Source organism: Aspergillus pseudodeflectus (genome assembly GCF_044049435.1).
Source record: "Aspergillus pseudodeflectus strain CBS 756.74 chromosome Unknown BJX68scaffold_15, whole genome shotgun sequence".
Taxonomy (NCBI): domain Eukaryota; kingdom Fungi; phylum Ascomycota; class Eurotiomycetes; order Eurotiales; family Aspergillaceae; genus Aspergillus; species Aspergillus pseudodeflectus.
Window position 1 is genome coordinate 379,876 of NW_027263791.1, and position 19,838 is coordinate 399,713.

The 19,838-nt window shown below is 52.3% G+C and overlaps 4 protein-coding genes across 4 annotated transcripts; all 4 read right to left on the bottom strand.

The window, feature by feature from the left end:
- Positions 1 to 2,288: 2,288 nt before the first annotated feature.
- BJX68DRAFT_265567 (uncharacterized protein) lies at positions 2,289 to 3,834 on the bottom strand (the record flags this gene model as incomplete). The annotated part of the gene is made up of 3 exons (XM_071045277.1): positions 2,289 to 2,842; positions 3,641 to 3,740; positions 3,805 to 3,834. The coding sequence occupies 3 exons, from the start codon at positions 3,832 to 3,834 to the stop codon at positions 2,289 to 2,291; spliced, it is 684 nt and encodes a 227-aa protein (XP_070900510.1).
- Positions 3,835 to 11,294: 7,460 nt separating this feature from the next.
- On the bottom strand, positions 11,295 to 13,177 carry BJX68DRAFT_56871 (indoleamine 2,3-dioxygenase). Its single transcript, XM_071049417.1, has 2 exons — positions 12,797 to 13,177; positions 11,295 to 12,749 (listed from the first exon to the last, which is right to left on the bottom strand). The coding sequence occupies exons 1-2, from the start codon at positions 13,085 to 13,087 to the stop codon at positions 11,571 to 11,573; spliced, it is 1,470 nt and encodes a 489-aa protein (XP_070900511.1). The 5' UTR covers positions 13,088 to 13,177; the 3' UTR covers positions 11,295 to 11,570.
- A 1,133-nt stretch (positions 13,178 to 14,310) lies between these two features.
- BJX68DRAFT_234577 (IscS subfamily cysteine desulfurase) lies at positions 14,311 to 16,390 on the bottom strand. Its single transcript, XM_071039769.1, has 2 exons — positions 15,196 to 16,390; positions 14,311 to 15,006 (listed from the first exon to the last, which is right to left on the bottom strand). The coding sequence occupies exons 1-2, from the start codon at positions 16,306 to 16,308 to the stop codon at positions 14,584 to 14,586; spliced, it is 1,536 nt and encodes a 511-aa protein (XP_070900512.1). The 5' UTR covers positions 16,309 to 16,390; the 3' UTR covers positions 14,311 to 14,583.
- Positions 16,391 to 16,984: 594 nt separating this feature from the next.
- Positions 16,985 to 19,771, bottom strand: BJX68DRAFT_265570 (P-loop containing nucleoside triphosphate hydrolase protein; the record flags this gene model as incomplete). The annotated part of the gene is made up of 4 exons (XM_071045278.1): positions 16,985 to 17,481; positions 17,535 to 17,883; positions 17,938 to 18,408; positions 18,467 to 19,771. The coding sequence occupies 4 exons, from the start codon at positions 19,769 to 19,771 to the stop codon at positions 16,985 to 16,987; spliced, it is 2,622 nt and encodes an 873-aa protein (XP_070900513.1).
- Positions 19,772 to 19,838: the final 67 nt, after the last annotated feature.

A 19,838-nucleotide genomic window follows, 5' to 3' on the forward strand; every position in this document is an offset into this window, starting at 1 on the left:
ATACTCGCGACTTTCGCAAAATCACCGAGACCATGGAGCTCCTTCCCAGCAAAGAGCTTTGGAGAGCACACGATCTGATTTATTCTTGTTTCCCGCCTAGGTCACACCTTGTGGGTGTCGGATCTACATCCGGATGTGGCTCGGTAACCCTAAACCCGACCGGCGAGCCATCACAAGGCCCACTTGCGGTCTCTGCCAACGCCCTCTGAAGAAGCACCCTTGCTCACCTTGTAGCGTTGATGACCCTGAAGTCGTCGCCTTCGATTCCAATTTTGCAATCCTCCGTTACGGCCCGCGTCGACAGAATTCGGACCCACTCGAAGGTCCATCTCCAGTTGAATTGGTTGGAGGCGGCGTATTGGGTTCGCGCTTGTTTACAGCATCTGCCATGACTTTGATCTGGGCTTGTTGTGCGGGAGCAGTACCTGGGTATGAACCATAATAGCTTGGGATGGTGCAGAGCGGTTGTCAGGCCATGGAACAAATCCTCGAAGTAGGCTGCAACCGGAGAGGTGGGAATCATTCCAAGGCCCGGGCCTTGAGCTCTTCGCCGCACATTTTTACTATGAAACAAATAGCTGGTCCCTTGCCGTGAGCTAACACAGTAGTAAGCTCATGGTAATTACTCGCCGCTAGGAAGAACTTTGTGCACAGCAAGTAACCCCGAAAGCTGCCTCTGGTCTAGTCTCAAATATCTGACCTAACCCATCAACGGGTTCATCACAATCAAGGATGAAAAAAAAAGCAGGGGTCATATTTGCTGATAGTGCAGACTATTTCGATGCTCATTTGGACGGCTTTTGATATTGCACTGTCTGGCAATGGTATCATGATCCTATGATTAGTTCATCGCTTAAGTTTGCCTGCTGAGCGAACATAACCATCGCATTCCATGCTCTGGCCCTCGCAAAAAACCGGCAAGGCCAGCATGGTCTAGATGTCGCCGTAAACGGAGCACCAGATGGGGGCAGTGGATCTCCTCATGGCGCTGCTATAGACCCAAGAGCGGATGCCATATCAGGGTTTGGGATATCAGATCCTGTGGATGCCACGGCAGAGTTGGTTGCACCAGGTGTCATGGTGGACCAAAGGTAGGTACAGCGATTCACTGTTTCCAGCGCCTCGCACAATGGCATCGTGGATGGACGATTCAGGCATGCTTCCTTGCCATGTCGGATACTTCGAGCTATGCCATGGCTGCGAGACCCCTGTTGGGGCGCCACTGAAAACACCTTGAAAAGCCATCTGAACTGCTGTCTGCATTCCAAGAGTCCGATACGCTGGCTCGATTTGTGGCATTTAACAGGCCATGGTGGCCAAAGGTCAGTCCTTGCAACCATGCTTCTCAGGTCGATTCCCCCAACCTGGGGTCGTAAACCATTGGCCGCAGAACTGCTGACAAGGTAACTGCTGCTCTTGCGCACAATTTCCAGGTGGAATATAATCGAATGGAGAATTGGGGCCTGATAAGGTCTAAAGGCAGGACCAAAGGGTACAGCAGAGCAAGACCCAGAGGAGATTGACTAACTCAATGTGAGTGCCCACGCAGACTCACAGAGAGCCAGGGAGCACCCTCATAGTCCTCCAAGGGCTTTGGTGCTGGTATTAAAGAGATGCACCTCTCGACAGAATGGATTTAGGGTTGCGACCTGCAGCATTAACATACTAGCTGCAAAGACAGACCTCTGACCTTTTCTTGTGGATGGTAGTAAGGCACTGGAACATCCCGTCCCTCTCGTTTGGGCTACAAGTAGGTTCGTTGGGTAAAGATGTTGACATTGTTGTGTAGCTCGTTGTTGAGCAAGCTTCGGAATCACCTGCTCATGAATCACAGTATAGGAATAGGTTACATCGAATCCAGGAGATCCGCCCCATCCATGTGTAGGCGTATTGCCAGTAAAGGGCAACCACTGCAGTCTTGTATTGTGCAACCAATAGCTCCCTGATGTGTCCCCCATAAAGTAAGCCTTGAGCTTCGGCCTCATCAAGGTGTCAAGGACATCATCTAGCGAATAAACGGCATACGAGTTGCTGAAGGTATGTCCATTTAGTGGGATATAGTTGCTCTGTTGCTCTATGGGCATATCCAAGTACATAAAACTCAAAAGTCAATTCCGCTGGCTTGATTCCCTGCTTTTACCCCTGGCTATGTGCATAATACAACCCAAGCTCGCACACGAGGCTATCCTCACCCAAGAGCCAAAAATTGATGCCATTCTGAAGCTGCATGTTCGACTCTCTCCATCCTGTTTCGAAGATTATAGGGGGCAAGCGTTGATTCCGCTGTTCTATAGGACAATCGGCCTCTTTCTGCGAACTGTGATCTGCGTGATAGACTGGAAGGGCAGCAGCGGCGAAGACATGCCATCCTGGCAACATCCAGTCAACCCACGGCCGACCTTCTTGCAGCGATCGCAAGGCATCTCGCCCCCATTCGGGAGCCAGGAATGATGATCGCCCTGGAGGTAATGGTGGCAGACCGCGGTGGAGCGCAGGAGGGGGGAGTAAGCAGGCACTTTGGCGGACAACCACGAGAACGATGGTGGCTTAGGGTTTTCGAAAGTCAAATTTCGTGGTTCGCTCTTGACTAGCACCGCTGCAGCAATTGCAGATACTGTGTTCGTTGTTCCAATGGCACAGACCTCGACGTCTTCGGACTCAAGCGCACCCAGCCTGTTTCTATACGCCGTGTAGTAGCCGTGGAATTTGCAAGCGTGTAGCGCATTGACAAAGTAAGTTCCCAGGAACATCACAGAGCCCGGTGATATCGCCTTGTTGAAGACGGCTAGTCTTCGGAACTCGTTATGGACACCTGGTCTATAGATATCCTCGCGCTTTTCGTCTGGCAGTCTTTTCAGAGCAGGCGCAGTCGGTTAGAGTGACGCGTGGGCATGATCGGGACGAATCCGGGAGGAGTGAATAAAAGGGAGTACGAGTACTTGTGCTCCCTAACCCTAATCAACTTCAGGGTCAGAATCGAAGGTCAAGTGGTTGAAAGCGACCTTCAACTCGTCGTCAGGCTACAGCCCACCCCAGCAAAGTCCTCCGTGGTCTTTTAGAGGAAGACCGCAACAGCCCAAAGTGCCTAGTCGGCATCACCAAGGTCATCAAATCATTATGCAGCACAGTGGGGTTCCGACTGCGGTACTTTATTGTGGAGGTGAGGCTCTGCCAGGGAGTGTCCTCGTACGTCTTCAGGGCTTCCGCCTGGAAGCTTTGCCAATGCTCGAGGATCCCAACGTATTGAACATTCTTGAGAGTGGAAAAGATGTGGTTGTTCTTGGACCACGAGCAAGGTCAGGGAGGGGCACCTTGATCACCTCTCGTGATCTCTGGGCTTTCCTGATGGCATCGTCGATCTTTCAAAGTTGTATCGTAGATTTGAATGCTATGACACAGGGCGCGAAGATTTGTTAGGAAGCAACTGTTGCTTGACCCTCTGATGACGCGGACACCTGTCGCCCCCCATGTATTATCTGTAATCACATACGATATCTATGGCGGGTTAAAGCCGCCAGAGCCCTGTGATACAGGCTGGCTTGGTATTCTGGGGCGGGGATTGTTGGCCAGAAGTACAAAAGGGATGGCGTTGATGGCAAACATTGATGGCTGGAAAGGCTACTCCCAGAAGAACAAGCACCACCCCAACTCTCCGGATCCATTTTCCTGGCGTGTAGTTCCGCAACAGCATCTATTCTTCGTCGACCCCAATTGAAGGAGGTGCCAAGACACATGATATCCTATGTCTAGTCAGTGACCAATTGTCCAAACGAACGATGGCTACTAGGCGGAAAGGATACTTACTATCCGGCATACAGTCAGAGAGCTTGCCATTGCGCGTGGACAGAGACAAATCTCCGTCTATCGATGGTTTCTCGTCGATGGGAGACACTCTCCTCGATATCCTAACAGCTTTGGCAAGGATGGGGTGGCTTTGTCAAGACCAGTCCAATATATGGCAAACAGAGAGAGAACAATGTTTTCATTCTTAGGGTAAGACCCTTGAGTCACAGCATTGTAGCTGTCTAACCATGAAAATCTCAATTGCTAAACATGTTTGGCTCGTGCAAGACATGGCTTTGGAGTATCATGGAACTCCCAGATGCCTCCCTTGTGATGGAAGTCGAAAAGGCCAGTGTGCCGGTTGACAAGATGTCTGGAACAGCCACCAGCTCAGAAGATGGATGTCTCGAGACACGACTTGTTTGACTTGGATACAGGCGAGCGAGTCCGTTTTTCAAAGACAGACTCTACCTTGCCACTTTTCGTGGTGAGCTTTCTCTTTTGGCTTTCCCATCGATTCCTCCCAGCCTCTAGATAGGACCCGCAAGGCACCAAGCCTCAGTCCCTGACCCTAGACAAGTGGTGACATGCCATTGAGCCCAAAGTACCTACATTCTGCGGCAGCCTGTCTAGTATCAGAATTGTCTAGCATGCCATGATGGCCCCAGGAGACACGGGATAATACGGCTTCGAGGATATTGGATTACACCTGGTACCACTCGTCGGCCGGGCCAGTGTAGCCTCAGGGCACTCCAAACCACTACAGGCGGATGAAGCTTGCTGTCCTGTGGCCGTTTACGTTTCCCATTCACAGCATAAAATAGTGGAGAGAGGCCGGGCGTCGAATGCTGGAAGATGTTTTGGGTAGTCCTATTGAGTACCCTTACCAGTCAGCGGAGCTTACATACCATCATCATATAGGGTCCGACTTACTGACTGGGTGTCTCGTCTGCAGCGTCTCAATGGAGGAACAGTGATGATCAAAGTGCCTTGATTTTCCTCTGCCTAACGGGCCGGCTTGGGATGGCTCATGGTTGAAGGATATGTCCAATGTAGTCAACAAGCAAACGCGCGTAATATTAGTCGTGGAGCGAGTGGCCATTCCATATTCGTGGATGGTCAGGGTGTGCTGAAGGGGCCTGGAGAGCTCGACAACAACCGCAACATAAGACATGACTAGTCTGTCCTCGCCTCGTCACTGGATGGGGACAGACGGTAGACCGCGTGGGTGTGGGGTTGCTATTGACCAAACGTGTAGCATCGGCGCACAACTAAGTTCGCGTTGCTGCTGGCCGCCCAGATAGATGCGGGAAGTTGAACCCTCCACCATTCAGGCAAGACGGAGCAAAACGTATTCCATGGGAAACCCCGAGGTTAATCCTCAAACAACCAGCGTAGAGTATGAAGACTGCCGCGGATGACCCTCAGTCCCGAGGCTCACCACCCATCCGCCCGGCCAAAGACACATCCTGTTCTCGGCATGAGCTTGTAGGAGGGTATTAGTATTTCCGTCAAGCTGGTAACAATCCTCTGGAGAGCTTGTTTACCCCATTATAGACATGGCCATGGCTGCAGCGGGTCCCAATGGGAGATTCCATAATACAGATCAAGGTAGACCCCCCTCTCCTGGACCGGTTGCTCGTTGATTGTAAGTCAAGGAGGAGCTATCTCGTCTCGGCTTGTCTCATGATTCGGCAACTCGCAAATGCTTTTCTTCAGTGGACGGTTCGTGGTAGCGAGGCATTATCTGCTTGAGCTCCGGCCACAGGAGGGACTGCAGATTTGATGCCGTTGGCGACGGCACGCAGATAGCTGGGACCGGATTCAGGACCAGAAAGGGACTCGACAGACCCCGGCCTGGCGAAGGGTAGCTGTAAGCTGAAGTATACAAGCGTATGAGCAGAGCTAGCTCATCCAAGAAACCTGATGGCTTCATGCGCTTCTGCTTGGCCCACTGTATAACATGTCTCCATTACCATGGTCGATGTTGAGGTGAGCAGCAGGGGTGATGTGAGCATCTGGATTCACGAGGTACTGTAGGCCATGTATTCGGGGCTGATGGGCGCACCAGTCGGAAAGAGTTGATCCAGGATGTAGAAGGGCCCTTGTGCGTCCGCGGGGGATCTGTTCGGCTGGATCAGATACTCTGCTCCGGGTAGGTAGCCCTTGAAGCATCTGCAACCTAAAAAGAAGAAACATACTGCCTTGGAGAGTTTCTCCGAGGCACTATGATGGGAGCGAGCGACTGAGGAATAAGACGCAGATATCACCGTCAAGAGTTGCTGCAATCACTTTCCATGGCTCGGCTCGCGTTGAGAAGGTCTCATCGAGCTTATAACCGGCGCCATTCACCGTAAAGGCGTAGTCTTTAAGTTGAGTCTCAATCTCATCTTCTGAATCAGCGGAAGTCATTCGTTCTCCGACAGTGAGTGTTCTGCGTGATAGGAAAGGCTCACTAGAGGCGAGTAATGCTCTTGTAGCTCTCCTATGGCGTCCTCGCCGAGGAACTTGATGTCATCCGTGACCTGCTCATAGCGGCTGTAGACTCTGTTAGCTATGAGACTTTCTTATTTGTAGGAAATTCTGTGTTGGTGGTCGTGGTTTTTGACCAGGAAAGCTAGAATTTCTTTTTTTGGTGCACGGGTACGGTGTCGTTTGGGACGTTCAGGTTCAGCGCAGGCTTATCCGCGTCGGTTTCCTCCATCTCGACGCGGTACTTGACCCTGGATAGCGTTTATGGAACCCCCGGCAGTGGTTTGGCGACGTGAGCAACCGCCATGTTGTTGAAGGTATCAGAGATAGCTCCATAGCGTTGTTGTCTGGTCCGTGGCTTGGACTAGGAGCTACTGAGTGTCGAATGTCCGTCTACAGTCTGGGCAATTGCATATCTTGTGAATTGAGCAGGCTCACCTCAGCTTGGACATTGTTTCGGCCGGGACTCACACCGTCAAGCTTTGATGCTTTGTTCTCGTCTTTCCTTGTCGATCCAGAGCCAATATAGCCGATTTTGGGCGATGCACTATCTGGTAGTCAATTCGACGCCGTAGGTGCCGATCAGAACAGGAGTCTCAACTCTAGCGCACATGTATGCGCGAGATGACTTTTCGTTAGAGATGTCCGGGCGCCCTAGGGGCGGCTTTTCCAGCGATGTTCCATCTCAATGAGGGTAGCCATGGCTTTAGACGCCATTCTGTTAGCACCGTATACCAAATCATTCCGAGAAGAAAAGGGAGCTATACCCTCAAGGCGATGACCCTTTTCCCGAGCCCCGGGTATGAATCGGACATACATGGCGAGATCAAATGGCATCGCCAACCTAACAAGAACTACAAAGTGGTCAGAGTTGTAATACTTGTTGAAGAACAGGCAGGATCCAACGAGCGTAAACATACTCTGGCTTTGATTTTCGAGAGCCGGACTATGTCGGGAATTTATTCTCTTTCTGCCATGGTAAGGAGAGCCGTCTTTGTGGCATGTGATGTTGTATTACCGTGAAAATCTCATGTCTCGGTTTAGGTCTCGTCTCGGCCAACCCGGGTGAGATTCGGATTGAGGTTGGTGGAAGTTGGGCCTTGCGGCGTCGTCCTAGTATAGCAGCAGGGCGAACTGTGCACCCTCAAAATTGGTCGCGAGCGTGAAGTGGTGCATCTCTCACGCACATCATTCCAGGTAAAAGAGGAAGTTGCTGCCATCAGGTAGAAATTAGGGTGAGCATTTCATGGACGCTTTGAACATCCACCTCTACCATGGTATGCTGTGACAAACTCGCAGTCACGACCGGAGTGACCGGCAGCTTGGAGCTTTGATAGATATGGTAAATGACATGCCGTCCAATGGCCCACATCCACCTGTCCTTGAGGTTGGGTTGAGGGATCAGGCGCTCCTCACACCGCTGTCTATGGATGAGCAATCGACAAAGACCTTTTGACTAAGTAGTGGAAAGTCCTTCAGTCTTGTCACCCGACCGATTCAAGGAAGACCGTAGACCCGTGTGTGAGATTTGGGAAAGAATATAATACCATGAGTCACACTAGGGTAGAGACTGTAACAATCAACCCGTGAACTCTCGATAATATCTGCTAGGGCAATTGGCAGCACTCCCTCACATCCTGCCCAGTTATCACTCCATATCAAGGGAAACGCGGATGTGGCGCGAATGAAATATCCACAGGACGATGCGGTACTACTCAGGCATTCTGAATAGCCTCAGGTAGCTGGATGTGCTATTCAAGGGCCACGGTCTGGCAACCAGAATGGCAGGATGTTGAAGTCCGGTGTAGCATTGTTATAATGGAACCATCTGGCGTGTCACCTATCGCGCGTATCGTATGGCCTCCCTCCTGCGGGACCTGCGACGTAACGAACTGTGTGGAGTCAAGATTGAACGTCATACTCGGCCTCGAGATCAGAGTTGTGGAAGGGATTTAGGCCATAGGTGCTGTCCCAGTCGAGGCTGCGGTGCGCCTGGCACGTCACGTCTGGGACACTGCAAGTGAGGGATGTCTTCGGCGGCAGCATGGATGGCATTTCGGGGCGCTTCTCAAGGTGGCCCGGAGTCCACCACATCGCCTCCTGTCTTGTACTGGTTGTTCGTTCACACCCCCCAGTAGAGCCTTAGAGGGCCAAAGGCGAGTTTTGTCTTTCGTTCGGGGATACTCGTGGTGAGGTCTTCAAACTGTGTCATCCCGGAGTGCGCGGATGGACTTGTAGAATTCCTGCATGTCGTCGTCGGACATCTCTGTACCATCAGACTATGTCTCATAAAAAGTACGATACAGAAGGATATTGGGCTTTATTAGACCAAGGGGCATCAATGCAGTGTAGCCGGCAAGTTGCAACATCCGCCAGCGCAGGCTAAGCTCGATTTCTCAGAGCCGAGGAGGGTCTAAGACACCAGGCCCAAAGGTATTCTCGCTGCATGCAGTTCTGCGATGACTGTAACTGTATGGAAGGTGTTGACCCATACCTCATCTTCTTTGACATCTTCGAGGAGGAGGGGCGGGGGTGATTCATATGGCCACGGGAACGAGTCTGTAGTCTATGCTAACTGCCCCAGCGAGCCAACGAACAAAATCGACCACAGCAACCGCACGGATGCCCAGCTTCTCTCTCGGGGGAGACACAGGGCTCAAGTCTTGTCCATAGATGGCAGCCACCCAGGGTCCCTGCAACGGCTAAGGAGACCAAGACCATCGGTAATCTCTTCGTACATGCTTACCTCTGGAAGTAATGAAAGATTGTTTGCCTCGAGGAGGCTTCTCCGTTGAGCTCGCTGAGGCGTGGTATCTTCAAACGAGCTTTCGTGGATCGGGTCTGACCGGGACCAAGAAGGAAAAGAACCATAGAACAGTGGCTTGGTGTGGCGAAAGTGCCTAGCAGATACCAAAAGGAGGCGATGCCAAAGGAGAAAGGATGGAAACTGGAAAACAAAAAGCGCCGGCAGTTGCTGGTGCAATTTCTGGCTTCTGAATCCGGTGCGCCGTATCGGTTGTATCATCCGTATGAAGATAAGTCGGCTCAGGACCGGACGGTATGGTATGTCTTGCCCATCTTAGACCCAGACAGGAAGGAATGCGTAGACTTGAAACTCTTGCAGTTTCTTCTCTGGGTAGGATGCTTGGTCAGCCACGAATCGACGTTAGGGCCCAGGGAACATACCATACTGAAGCTGGGAGACTGAAGCCTGAAACTAGGGAACCAGGGCTCGATGAATGAATGGGCACCAATATCACAAGGCTGTGCGAGCTTCGCCACGCAGTTTCCGTCCCTGACTGAGACCTTGGGCAGCTCTCAGTGGGAAGCATACTGGAGCTTAAATTTTCGTAGCACACGAGTATAACTGGCCAGGAACCATCGCGAGAGCGTTTCTTGCACGACGAGGTGTGATGAGCAGAAGGGCAGGCCGAGTAGAGAGACGCAGAGGGCCCAGACCCCTGTCTGCTTGGTCGAAGGTCATTCATTCATCTCGAAGATGTTGAAATCCTCCAACCTGTAGGATATACTAGAAGTCGATCTCAAGCAAACCGAAGTAACGAAACGGGACCGTCGACGAAGAGATTTCTGAGAGGGGAGACATGTAGCGAAAAAGGAGGATTCAAGCTTAAAAGTGGGAAAGGGGCATCTTTATACACAGCTCCATCGTCGTTTGTCATTCCATTCACGGGCCGGTATAAAGACTGCTGTGAAGGGGCCATGTGTGAAGCCCTAACTAGGTCCACTGGATGCAACATAAAGGTCTGCTCTTCGCTTCTGGTAGAGAATGTTCTTCACTGTTGCTTTGAACCATTTAGTGAAGACTCTCTAGTAGAGTAGAAGATTCCAGATAGCCCCGCGGATCCTCCGTTTGCTGTACAGAAAGAGTGGTGCCGGTTTTGGGCAGAGTACATTCCGAACCAACCCCTAAAGCAGCACCAACATCAACTCAAGAGTCTTGCGTTTGTACACTCTCCACCTTTTCAGACCCCGTTTGACATGGAATCGTGGCAATACCATCCCCATAACGCCACAGAATCTCTACGCTCCCTACCCCTCAATCCCTCAACCAAGATACTGGATGATGCAGCAGCTTGTACGACCACCTGATGGTCCGGTCGATCCGGACCTGCAGATCGAAGATCATCGGATGACCCACAGACCCGGGGATCACCACCGCACGTACCCCTGCGGGGTTGGAAAAGTAGAGTATTCACTGGAGAAAGTACATTGCATGCTGATCATTTTGTTTCCCTTTTACGAACGAGAAGTACGTTGTGGTTATGGTGACTGAAGCTGGCTGCCTACCATGGCGATTAAGGATTCGGTTTAGATAATCCAGTGATTCCAGTCCAATCCAGTCCGGTATCCAATTTGACGCTATGAACCTGTACATGCGATGCACTCTGCACAGACAGCAAGGGGTTCGGGCGTCCTTATGGCGGAGTACATACCCAGGAGTCAATGCTTAGTACATGGGCTCTCGAGCTCGGGATAGCAAATAGGTTCTCTTGAGGGCCGGACACCCCATCCGGGCTTCTCGGCTCAAGAATGGGAGGCGAGGGTTGCGCTTCGTACTTCTGCCGCAGGATGATCGACGTTGCATTGAGTTTATTCAGGCTACTCCGATCGCAGCCGCAAAAGCAAATCCGAGCAGAACGAGGTAGGTATAACCTACCCGCCCATCCTTTCAGACTACAGACCGGGAGATCCATATGACATGTCAGGTCCGTAGCACGACTAGTGGGAGATACCAGTTGCATAGTATGTAGCGCACGGGGCACCGGGTATCCTTAGCGATGGATCTAAGTCCTTTTCCAATTTCCCGAGACATGATTTATAGTTCTATGGTTTAGTTTAGGGTTGTGATGATTATTGTGATGGTGATGATGATTCCGATACGTGCGACGATCGGTCATTGCGTCAATTAGACTAAGCCTTGATGGAGGGTGATCGTGGGATGGAGTGAGATCGGTAATTCGAGATCGACACGAACCTGGATCCCGGAAGTGGTTGTGCTACATACTGCGTAGTCGTCTGGAAATTCGGAGAAGGCCCTAAGTAGTCAAAAGCATGTTGGCAACAAAAGAAAAACTTGATGTTTTTGAACGCAAAAGGTTCGTATCGCTCGTAATTCGTAACTCGACGGGACCATAACGCCAGTAATGTGAATAGTAAGAATATGTACAACCCAGAATAGAAGTCATCGATCACCGGTCCACCCAATCTAGATCTAGCAAGTCTCTAGACCATGAAAAGAGCAATGCTGATAATGGATATCACCTCAGAAGGCAAACTCTGTTTGCGTCGCATCATCACCAATGACAAATTCCACCCTCGCTATCATCCATCGCCCAAGTCCCCGAGAGCCCCACAACCTCTAGATGTCCATCGGGGTGCTCACCAAGTTTACTCAGCGGAGCAAAGCTCGACTCTGCCGGACCGGTGGTAAGCAACCTCCGAGCCCACGCGTCAATCGCCGGCTCGCCCGTCTCGTCGCGGGCCTGTTTCAGGAACGGAATCAGCGCAGTCCCGCCCGTTCCTCGTAGCTTCTTGCTATCGGGTTTCTCGCCGTGGCGCGCGGTCGCGAGGTTGAGCGTTGCGGCTGAGGAGCGGCGTTGTGGGGAGGAGGAGCGTGCGGGTCGGCCGCGCGCGTTGTGCGATTGGATGATGATGTAGCGGGAGACGATTTGGATGTGTTTGTCGCGCATGGCGCGAAGCATGGAGAGGCAGGCGTCGTAGGCGAGAGAGAGGGCTTTGTCGGAGTGCCGGGTTTCGACGTACTCGCGGATATTGGCTACCGTGCTGATGTGCTCGAGGAAGCGGCGGTGTTGGCCCGGCATGTAGGAGCGCATTTCTTGAATGAAGCCGTGGCGGGGCGCGGCGGCGATGCCGGGCTTGTCGGAGGGGGGTGTACTGGTGCGGGTCTCGCCTGTCGGTCTGTGCTCAATTCCTAAGGCGATGTCGAAGAATTGGATCAGGGAGCTTTGAGCGTTGCTGCCGCCGCCGTATTGGCGGTACTCGGGGTTGTGGCCGTCATCGTACAGTAAGCCGTTGGGTAAGCCTGCATCAGCCATGTTCTTGCTCCCGGCGAGGTATGGGCGGATCCGGTGGTAGAACACGTAGGGATCGCAGTGCTCGTACATCCTCTCCAGGAGGGTGCCAATCTCATCTATCATTTCTGCCAGAGCCTGTAAGCACTCCGTCACTATCCTGCTGTTTCCGATCCGAGCAGCGGTGATTGCTTGCAGCACTAGCGAGATGGCAGGGCCACCGCGAGCTTCGATCGCCACTGATACGAGGTAGAACCATTGCTCATCCAGTGAGCCGGTCAGTGTGTTGAGGCAGGCGAGATTATCGATATTATCCACAGGCTCGTCGCAGAAAATAGGCTTGAAGTTCCACAGCACCAGCCCGGCATATGTGGCAACTGGCGGTAATTCGAGGTGCGCACACACTTCAAGAAGCGGCACAGTCAGTTGAGGGGGGATTGTCTGCTTTCATTAGCAAGACGAAAGTCCCAAAGGGCATGGTTAAGTACCTCTGCCGGCTTGGTGCCACCCCATACATAGGCGTGGAGGATGAACCCTAGTATAGAGTAGGCCCGCCGCCACTCCGGTTCTTCACGTAGATACGATGTCGACAGCATAGGCATGGTATCTACAGTCCTCCGGATCCTCCGGCTCATCAGGAGAGACTGGATATTCGACACTATCCATTCCCACTTGGAGTAGTAAGGGTCGGGTAACTGTTCAAGAGGCGGCTCTGAGGGGAGGAAGCCAGAGTCCGGCGAGATGCCATAGTCTGACGGAATAGGAATTGGAGGAAGCATGGTCGAAGAAGGCGAGAAGGACGAGAGGTATTATGCGTGGAGGTGAGTGGAAAAGCAGGAACAGGAGCACCGGGTATAAATGTACGGAGTACAAAGGTGCTCACGTGCGCTCGTCAAACGGGCTGACGCTGCTCCTGGCGGAGACAAATAAACTGTCCAGCGCTAGGTAAAGGCTCTTGAATGCAAAACCCTCGTCACGATGGCAGGATCTCCATCACACTGCTGTGTGTGACGAGCAAGGTGCAAATTGGCTTCGGAGAGATCAACTGCAGAAGGACGGGTACCGCAGCCGCGCGACCCGGTAGATTAAATTCAATAGCCTGTGTTTCTGGACAGCGAGGGGGAAAGCACGAGGCCGAGAAGGGACTGATTCGTCAGAGCCCGGGAGTGAACGGGAACTGGTGATTCTCTCAACGGCGTGGAAATAGTGCTGGATTACAGAGGTGGAGAGTCGAGGAGAATGTAGGACAAGAGAACGAGGATGGAGGGGAAAACAGGAAATCTTGAAAGGATCGAATCTTCCAGTCAGAAACCCCGAGGTTAGTTCCGGGATTGTCCTGCTTGCGAGGATCAGGGACGAATATGAGGACGAAGAGTTTTCCAAGCCTCGCAGAGCAGACTCAAGTTAACGGCGCCCGAGTAGGCTAAGAATGACGAATCTCGCTCAGGGCCGAAGACGGAGAAGGAAGTGGTGCATTGCGGAGGGCAAGTCTCCGTAGTCAAGGAATGATTTTCTCAAGATTATCACATTAGACCCGTTGATTAATAACTGTTCAAGACAGCCGGAGAAAGGAGCGCAGGGAATCGGAATCGGAGCAGTTGCGAATTCTGTCAGCCAGAGCAGCAGACCAAGTGGGCCAAGCAGGAAGGCGAGCACGGGACAGAGGCGAGTTTGCCATTCTTTGTTGTAGATGGGTAGATGTTGATCTAGGGAAGAGGCGAAAACGACGTTGATAGTATGTACAGCTACAAGGTACAACAGAATGTTCAACAGTCTACCCCAGACGATCTGTATAGATCATGATTCTTGTTCGCAGCAGACCAGCGGAGCGTTGGGTGGAAGCGAGAGGGGTGCGGATAGCGTGAGTGGGAGCGAGGCGCCAAAGAGTGCTAGAGAATGAACCGGAAGCACTGTTTCCGGTGCCCGGTGGGTGCAACTTGGACGAGCCGAGACTTAAGCGAGCTTTTAGAGGGCCTCTCGCTCTCACCCACGCCACCCCAGTTCGGGTCTGCGGTGAGCTGCGCTGCAGGTGGAGGCGACATCTTAATTCAACCACGGAACAAAACCGACTCCGACCGATGTCTCGGGCGAATGACCGAGCAGGATAACAGAGAGTACGGAGTAAGATTAGGGGGAAAAAGATGGTTCGGAATTCGACTTTCGGGAGGGTAGATGGTAAGGTAATAAAGATGTACATATATTCTTACATGCCAACGCCTATATCATAACGAAAGGAACTAAATGTATCAACCGCGCCAGAACAACCAATCTCAGCCTAATGCTGGCTCCATTCAATCGTGTTCAGGTCAATTCCCTCCTGCACCAGCTCCCAGAGCGGGCTCAGCTCCCGCAGGAAGTGTACTCGCTCCTGCACCGCCTTGAGCACATAGTCAATCTCAGCCTCCGTCGTGAACCGGCCGATTCCGAATCGGATACTGCTGTGAGCGCTCTCGTCGCTGCTGCCCAGGGCACGGAGGACGTAGCTGGGCTCCAACGAGGCGGATGTGCAGGCACTACCGGATGATAGAGCGATATCTTTGAGAGCCATCAGAAGGGACTCGCCCTCGACGTATGCAAAGGAGACGTTGACACATCCGGGGTAGCGGCGGTCAGGGTCGCCGTTGAGCGATGTGTGCTCCATGGCCAAGAGGCCGTCTGACAGACGCTTCGATAGGCGAGTAATGTACTTGGAGTCATACTAAAGCCAGTTAGCCACTGCCTTGTTCAAGGTTGTCCACAGTATTCTCGGCGAGTCGACTCATCACCCCTGCTACGTTGTTCAAAAACCGAGGAATCACGCTTGAGCGTGGAGCTACCTCCTCGGCCTCATTCAGAGCATATAATCATTGCCGACTCGCCGCGTTGTAACAAAACAAAGTTGGCTTACCTCCATATCCTGTGCAGCCACCCGACAAGCCTCACCGAAACCAACAACCAAATGAGGAGCGAGGGTACCACTGCGGAGACCTCTCTCCTGCCCACCACCAGAGATAATCGGGTCAAGACGAACCCTAGGACGACGACGAACGTAGCAAGCACCAATACCCTTGGGACCGTAAATCTTGTGGCTGGAAATCGACAGCAGATCAATGTTCATCTTGTTGACATCAAGCGGGATCTTGCCGACAGCCTGGGCGGCATCAGTGTGGAAAAACACCTTCTTCGAACGGCACAGCTTTCCAATCTCCTCCAGAGGCTGGACAACACCAATCTCGTTGTTGACAGCCATGATACTGACAAGAGCAGTGTCCGGGCGCATGGCAGCCTCAAGATCCTCAATATTGATCAACCCATTGCTCTGGACAGGAAGATACGTAACATCGAACCCTTCATCCTGAAGATGTCGGCAGCTATCAAGAACACACTTGTGTTCCGTCTGCGTGGTGATGATGTGCTTCTTCTTCCCCGACCGCCCAAAGAACCTCGCCACACCCTTGATGCTCATATTGTTACTCTCCGTCGCACCACTTGTAAAGATAATCTCCTTGGAATCCGCTCCAATCAACTTTGCAATGTATTCGCGCGCCTGCTCGACTGCCTTCTCCGACTCCCATCCGTAGGCGTGGGTCCTCGAGTGCGGGTTGCCGTAGATACCGGTCAGGTAGGGGAGCATGGCGTCGAGAACGCGGGGGTCGGTCGGAGTCGTCGCCTGCGCATCGAGGTAGATCGGCCGCGTGCCCTGGTCCATAATCGTCGCTTGCTTGAGGATGCCCGCAGCGGGACTCAGGGCGGCGTCGCCGGAGACGCCCGAGGCCGGGAGCTCTGTTTGCTGCGGCTGGATGCCGGTCTGCTTCATAAACTCCTTTTGCTCCTGCTTGATGGCTGTGTCGACGGAGACTCGGGCATTTCCAGCCTTGGTCTCGGTCACGTAGGTCCTGGAGCTGGGGAGGGTGGTGCTCGCCACCCTCCGCGGGAGCAGGGAGGCGTGCGGCGCCGAGAGCAGACGGCGCGCATAGGCTCGAGATGCCCGTTTCAAGGCGAAGGGAGCCACGCTAGACATGATGGATAGCAAGTTACTGCTCCAACATACAATGATCAAGCGGGTTTTTGATGGTAGATGTTGGCAAAGATGCCAGAGGGCGAGCTGGCGGAGTGACGTGGGAAAAAAAGTTCGGGGATGCGGTTATCTCATTGCCAAGCCACTAACCCCGATCGGATTTATCGGATAGTCCGCGGCCACTCGGACATACTCCTCGCCAGTGTTCTGGGATTCTCCGCGGTAAACACTTATCTTATCCCTATTATATTGGATTCTATCTATGTTCTCAAAGTCTGTAACACTCGTACACATAACCCAAGAATCAAGCGCTTGTTACCTTCATGCGGTCTTCACACCCTTAACGAACCTACTACTTTGATATTACCATGCGCATAATCACCTAATCGAAGCTCGTGCATATCCTCAATTTCGCCTTGCATCACAAGAGGATCACAAGAGAGACAGACCTCAGGCGAGTAAACAAACAAGAATGGCCGGAAGCAGATATGCTCGGGGAAAAATCGTTATTAGGATCCTCCCCAACGTGATGTTCGTATTCAGAGCCTACATGGGGAGCCTATAAAAGCCGAGCGTCGATGTTGGGAAAAAAAAAAGACGGAACCTGGCCTCGGTAATTATAGCCTTTTGTACGGGAAAGGCCGATCAACGGGTCAGGGTTGACTTTCTTGCTGCTGGTCTAGCCGAATAATGACAACCTAGAACTATCGCTTGCGGCCTCCGACGAATGTCCAAATATGGAGTAATGCGGGGATGCTGGCCGATTACCAATGTACAGCCTGCTGTTGCTTGTATCACTTGCGGTCACTGACGAAGGCCCGAATAGGGGGGATCCCGGGGCTGCTGACCGATTAGCGATGTACAAGGCGCTGATGCCTGTATCACTTGCGGCTTGTGGCGAATATCCGAATATGGAGTGTTGCGGGGATGCTGGTCGACTACCAGTGTTCAGGGCGCTGTTTCCTGTGTCATATATGGGCTCCGATGAAGTTCCAAACCTGGAAAGGCCAGTTCCAGCTGCAATTAGAGGCTTGACCGGTGCTCCAAAGAGGGGTTTGAGAGGGTCTGTGAATCGACTCTTGGACGCTGCGGTTGCTTTCAAGGCCTCATGAGAAGCAACACTGGTTTTGGACGGGGGAGGAATGGTAGGGCTAAGCGTCTTGTTATTTAGTGTTCCTACAGCATCGTTAGTTATGCTTGTCTAGAGAACCTATGAGCTAGGTACTGACCTTGGGATTTGGAAGCTGGCACGGTAGTTACGCGCTCAGGTTTCTCCAGCATCTTTGTGGCATTCCTAGAAGGGCACTGGTTTGTTTCAAGAGCTGGTGCATTGGCCCAAGACGGTTCCATGGGCTTGGAGAGACTGAGAACTTGAAGGCCTGCCTGGAGTTTCTCAATGTCTTTGCTGAGGCGCTGCCGTTCACCAGTAAGATGAGCTGGCTCAGCGGCTATGCACTGTACCTGGTCGTCTTCCATGTTATTGATGGTCTGGCATGTCAAAATCTGTTTCAGAGGCTCGAGGAGGCAGTTTTCGATGCCGAGGACCGCGACGTTGTTGATGAATATCATGAGCGTAGTCTAAGATCAAACCTATCAGTATGCGTAGGATTGGAGCAAGAATATGGCACTTACATCGTAATAAGCCTCCATCTGGTCGATAATGCCTGCAGCCACGAAGTCCGGGTCATCGCGGGATGCCTCCAGGGTCGAAACTGCCCGCTTGATGCTTTCCGTCGAATAACCATACGTCGAAGCAGTCGCATGATCATTTGTAGTTGCAAGTGATGCCATTACCGATGCACAGACACGATCACTTCTGGCCTGCTGTGTCTTTATGAGTAATGCCTTGCCTAGCGGTAGTGGAGGACTCCGACTCAGGTGCGCAGTAAGCTCATCGAGCTTTTCGAGCAGCTTCTGTTTCAGAGTCGCCAGTTCAGGGGCCACGATTGTTCTTAGGATCGAAGCGTACGTATGGCTATCAGCAAGGTGTTGAAGGGCAAGCGACACGAAGTACCGGACGGCTTCCCAGACCCTCAGCGCATGCGTCTTCGCTAGCTCTTCCCACGGCTGGGCATGGTCTTGGAAGAGTTCTCCTATAATAAACTGGTTGGCAGTTCCCCGCGAGCTCAGTGCCGCGGCTCCCGCGCATCTTCTCCTTCACTTCCGTCTTGAGGTCAGATCGCAATATGTCGACCGGTACTGGACTCTTCGGATAAGAGTTCTTGGCATCGTTTTGCACACCAAGGGCAGGTTTAGTCTCGATGATGCGTCGTCGGCTCCCCCGTGTAAGCATCGCATCCGCAAAGTACTCGTTCAATTCCCAAACAACTGCCCGAAGCCGCGGGAAGCCGTATAACTTTGCTGGCTCATTCGCCGCACGAAAGAAGTCATCAGAGTACATTCCAGTCAGCGCCTGGTTGACAATACGCTCGAAGCCGCTGCTGATACTTAGGAGGTATCCTTTCTGCTGCTGAATCATGGACCGAGGTAAACCCAACTTAGAAAGTTTTCCGTTGAGATTATGTATCTCTTCATTGGTGCCGTTGATGAGGCTGGGAATATTCTTGTGGACGTGCTGGAGTATAAAAGCATTCAAACGGCGAGCAATATTATCCTTTCCCATGTGTTCACGAGGGAGAAATGCCCACCGTTCCTGGCGGAATAATGCCTTCTCCTTCTTGTCACAGCTCTCATCAGATAGCTGCTGTGCCTGGGAAGACTGGTAGCCGTGGCGTAAAGCAGACCCTTCAGATGACCGAGAAGCCCATGTATCCTTGAGAAACTGCATGTACGCCTTTTCCTCCTCTCGGTCTGGGCTCAACAAACCAGGTCCTGTTGTGATAAAAAACACCCTCTCCCACTGTAGGTCAAACTTTTCGACGAGGCGAAGACGAGAATGGTCAATAAGAGCCGACGTTGCGTCTATCACGGTGATGATGATGCTTCTGCGATCCTCAACGTATTTTTCAATCAGATCGGTGACTGCTCTGTGGTCTTTGGCCTCCGAAGAGTCGCAAGGGCACGGAAGATCGACGACTGCCAACTCAACTTGTTCCGGGCCAGATACTTCGAGCTTGAGCAGATCATCACTAACACGGTTGTCAATGACCATACGCCCTGCAACCTGTCTAATCAGCTCTGGTAGCCCATCAATGGTGTCGAATTTCTCAGGTGTGAAAGCGCGCAGCCTTTGTGTTTCTTCGGCGTTTCGCGAAGGCCCCGGGACGATGGATGCTTCGACGGTACGGGTGGGACTCTTGCGCAGTGTGAGCTTGATAGCGAAGCCCGAAGCTTCTGGAAGCCCTAGCCCCGAGATCCTTTCCAGAATGGTAGCTTTTGAAGGAGACTGACGACCAAAAACAATGAGCTGGGGTGGCTCTACGGGTCCAGTAACACCAAGAGTGCGGAGCTCGTTTATCTGATTGAGAAGGTCAGATAGTTCTTTGTCGTTTGCTATGCAAGACATGATGCGGCTTGACGTATGGATCATTGCAGGACCCAAAGCACTTGTCTTGCTGAGTCTTGGTGGGCGA

Excerpts from the sequence above, each read along its gene's own strand:
- BJX68DRAFT_56871 (XM_071049417.1), bottom strand. The coding sequence starts at position 13,087 with ATGCTTCCTCCAATTCCTATTCCGTCAGACTATGGCATCTCGCCGGAC. Across the intron at positions 12,750-12,796 it reads GTGGCACCAAGCCGGCAGAG|ACAATCCCCCCTCAACTGAC; the intron begins GTACTTAACCAT and ends TAATGAAAGCAG.
- BJX68DRAFT_234577 (XM_071039769.1), bottom strand. The coding sequence starts at position 16,308 with ATGTCTAGCGTGGCTCCCTTCGCCTTGAAACGGGCATCTCGAGCCTAT. Across the intron at positions 15,007-15,195 it reads TGGCTGCACAGGATATGGAG|TATGACTCCAAGTACATTAC; the intron begins GTAAGCCAACTT and ends AACTGGCTTTAG.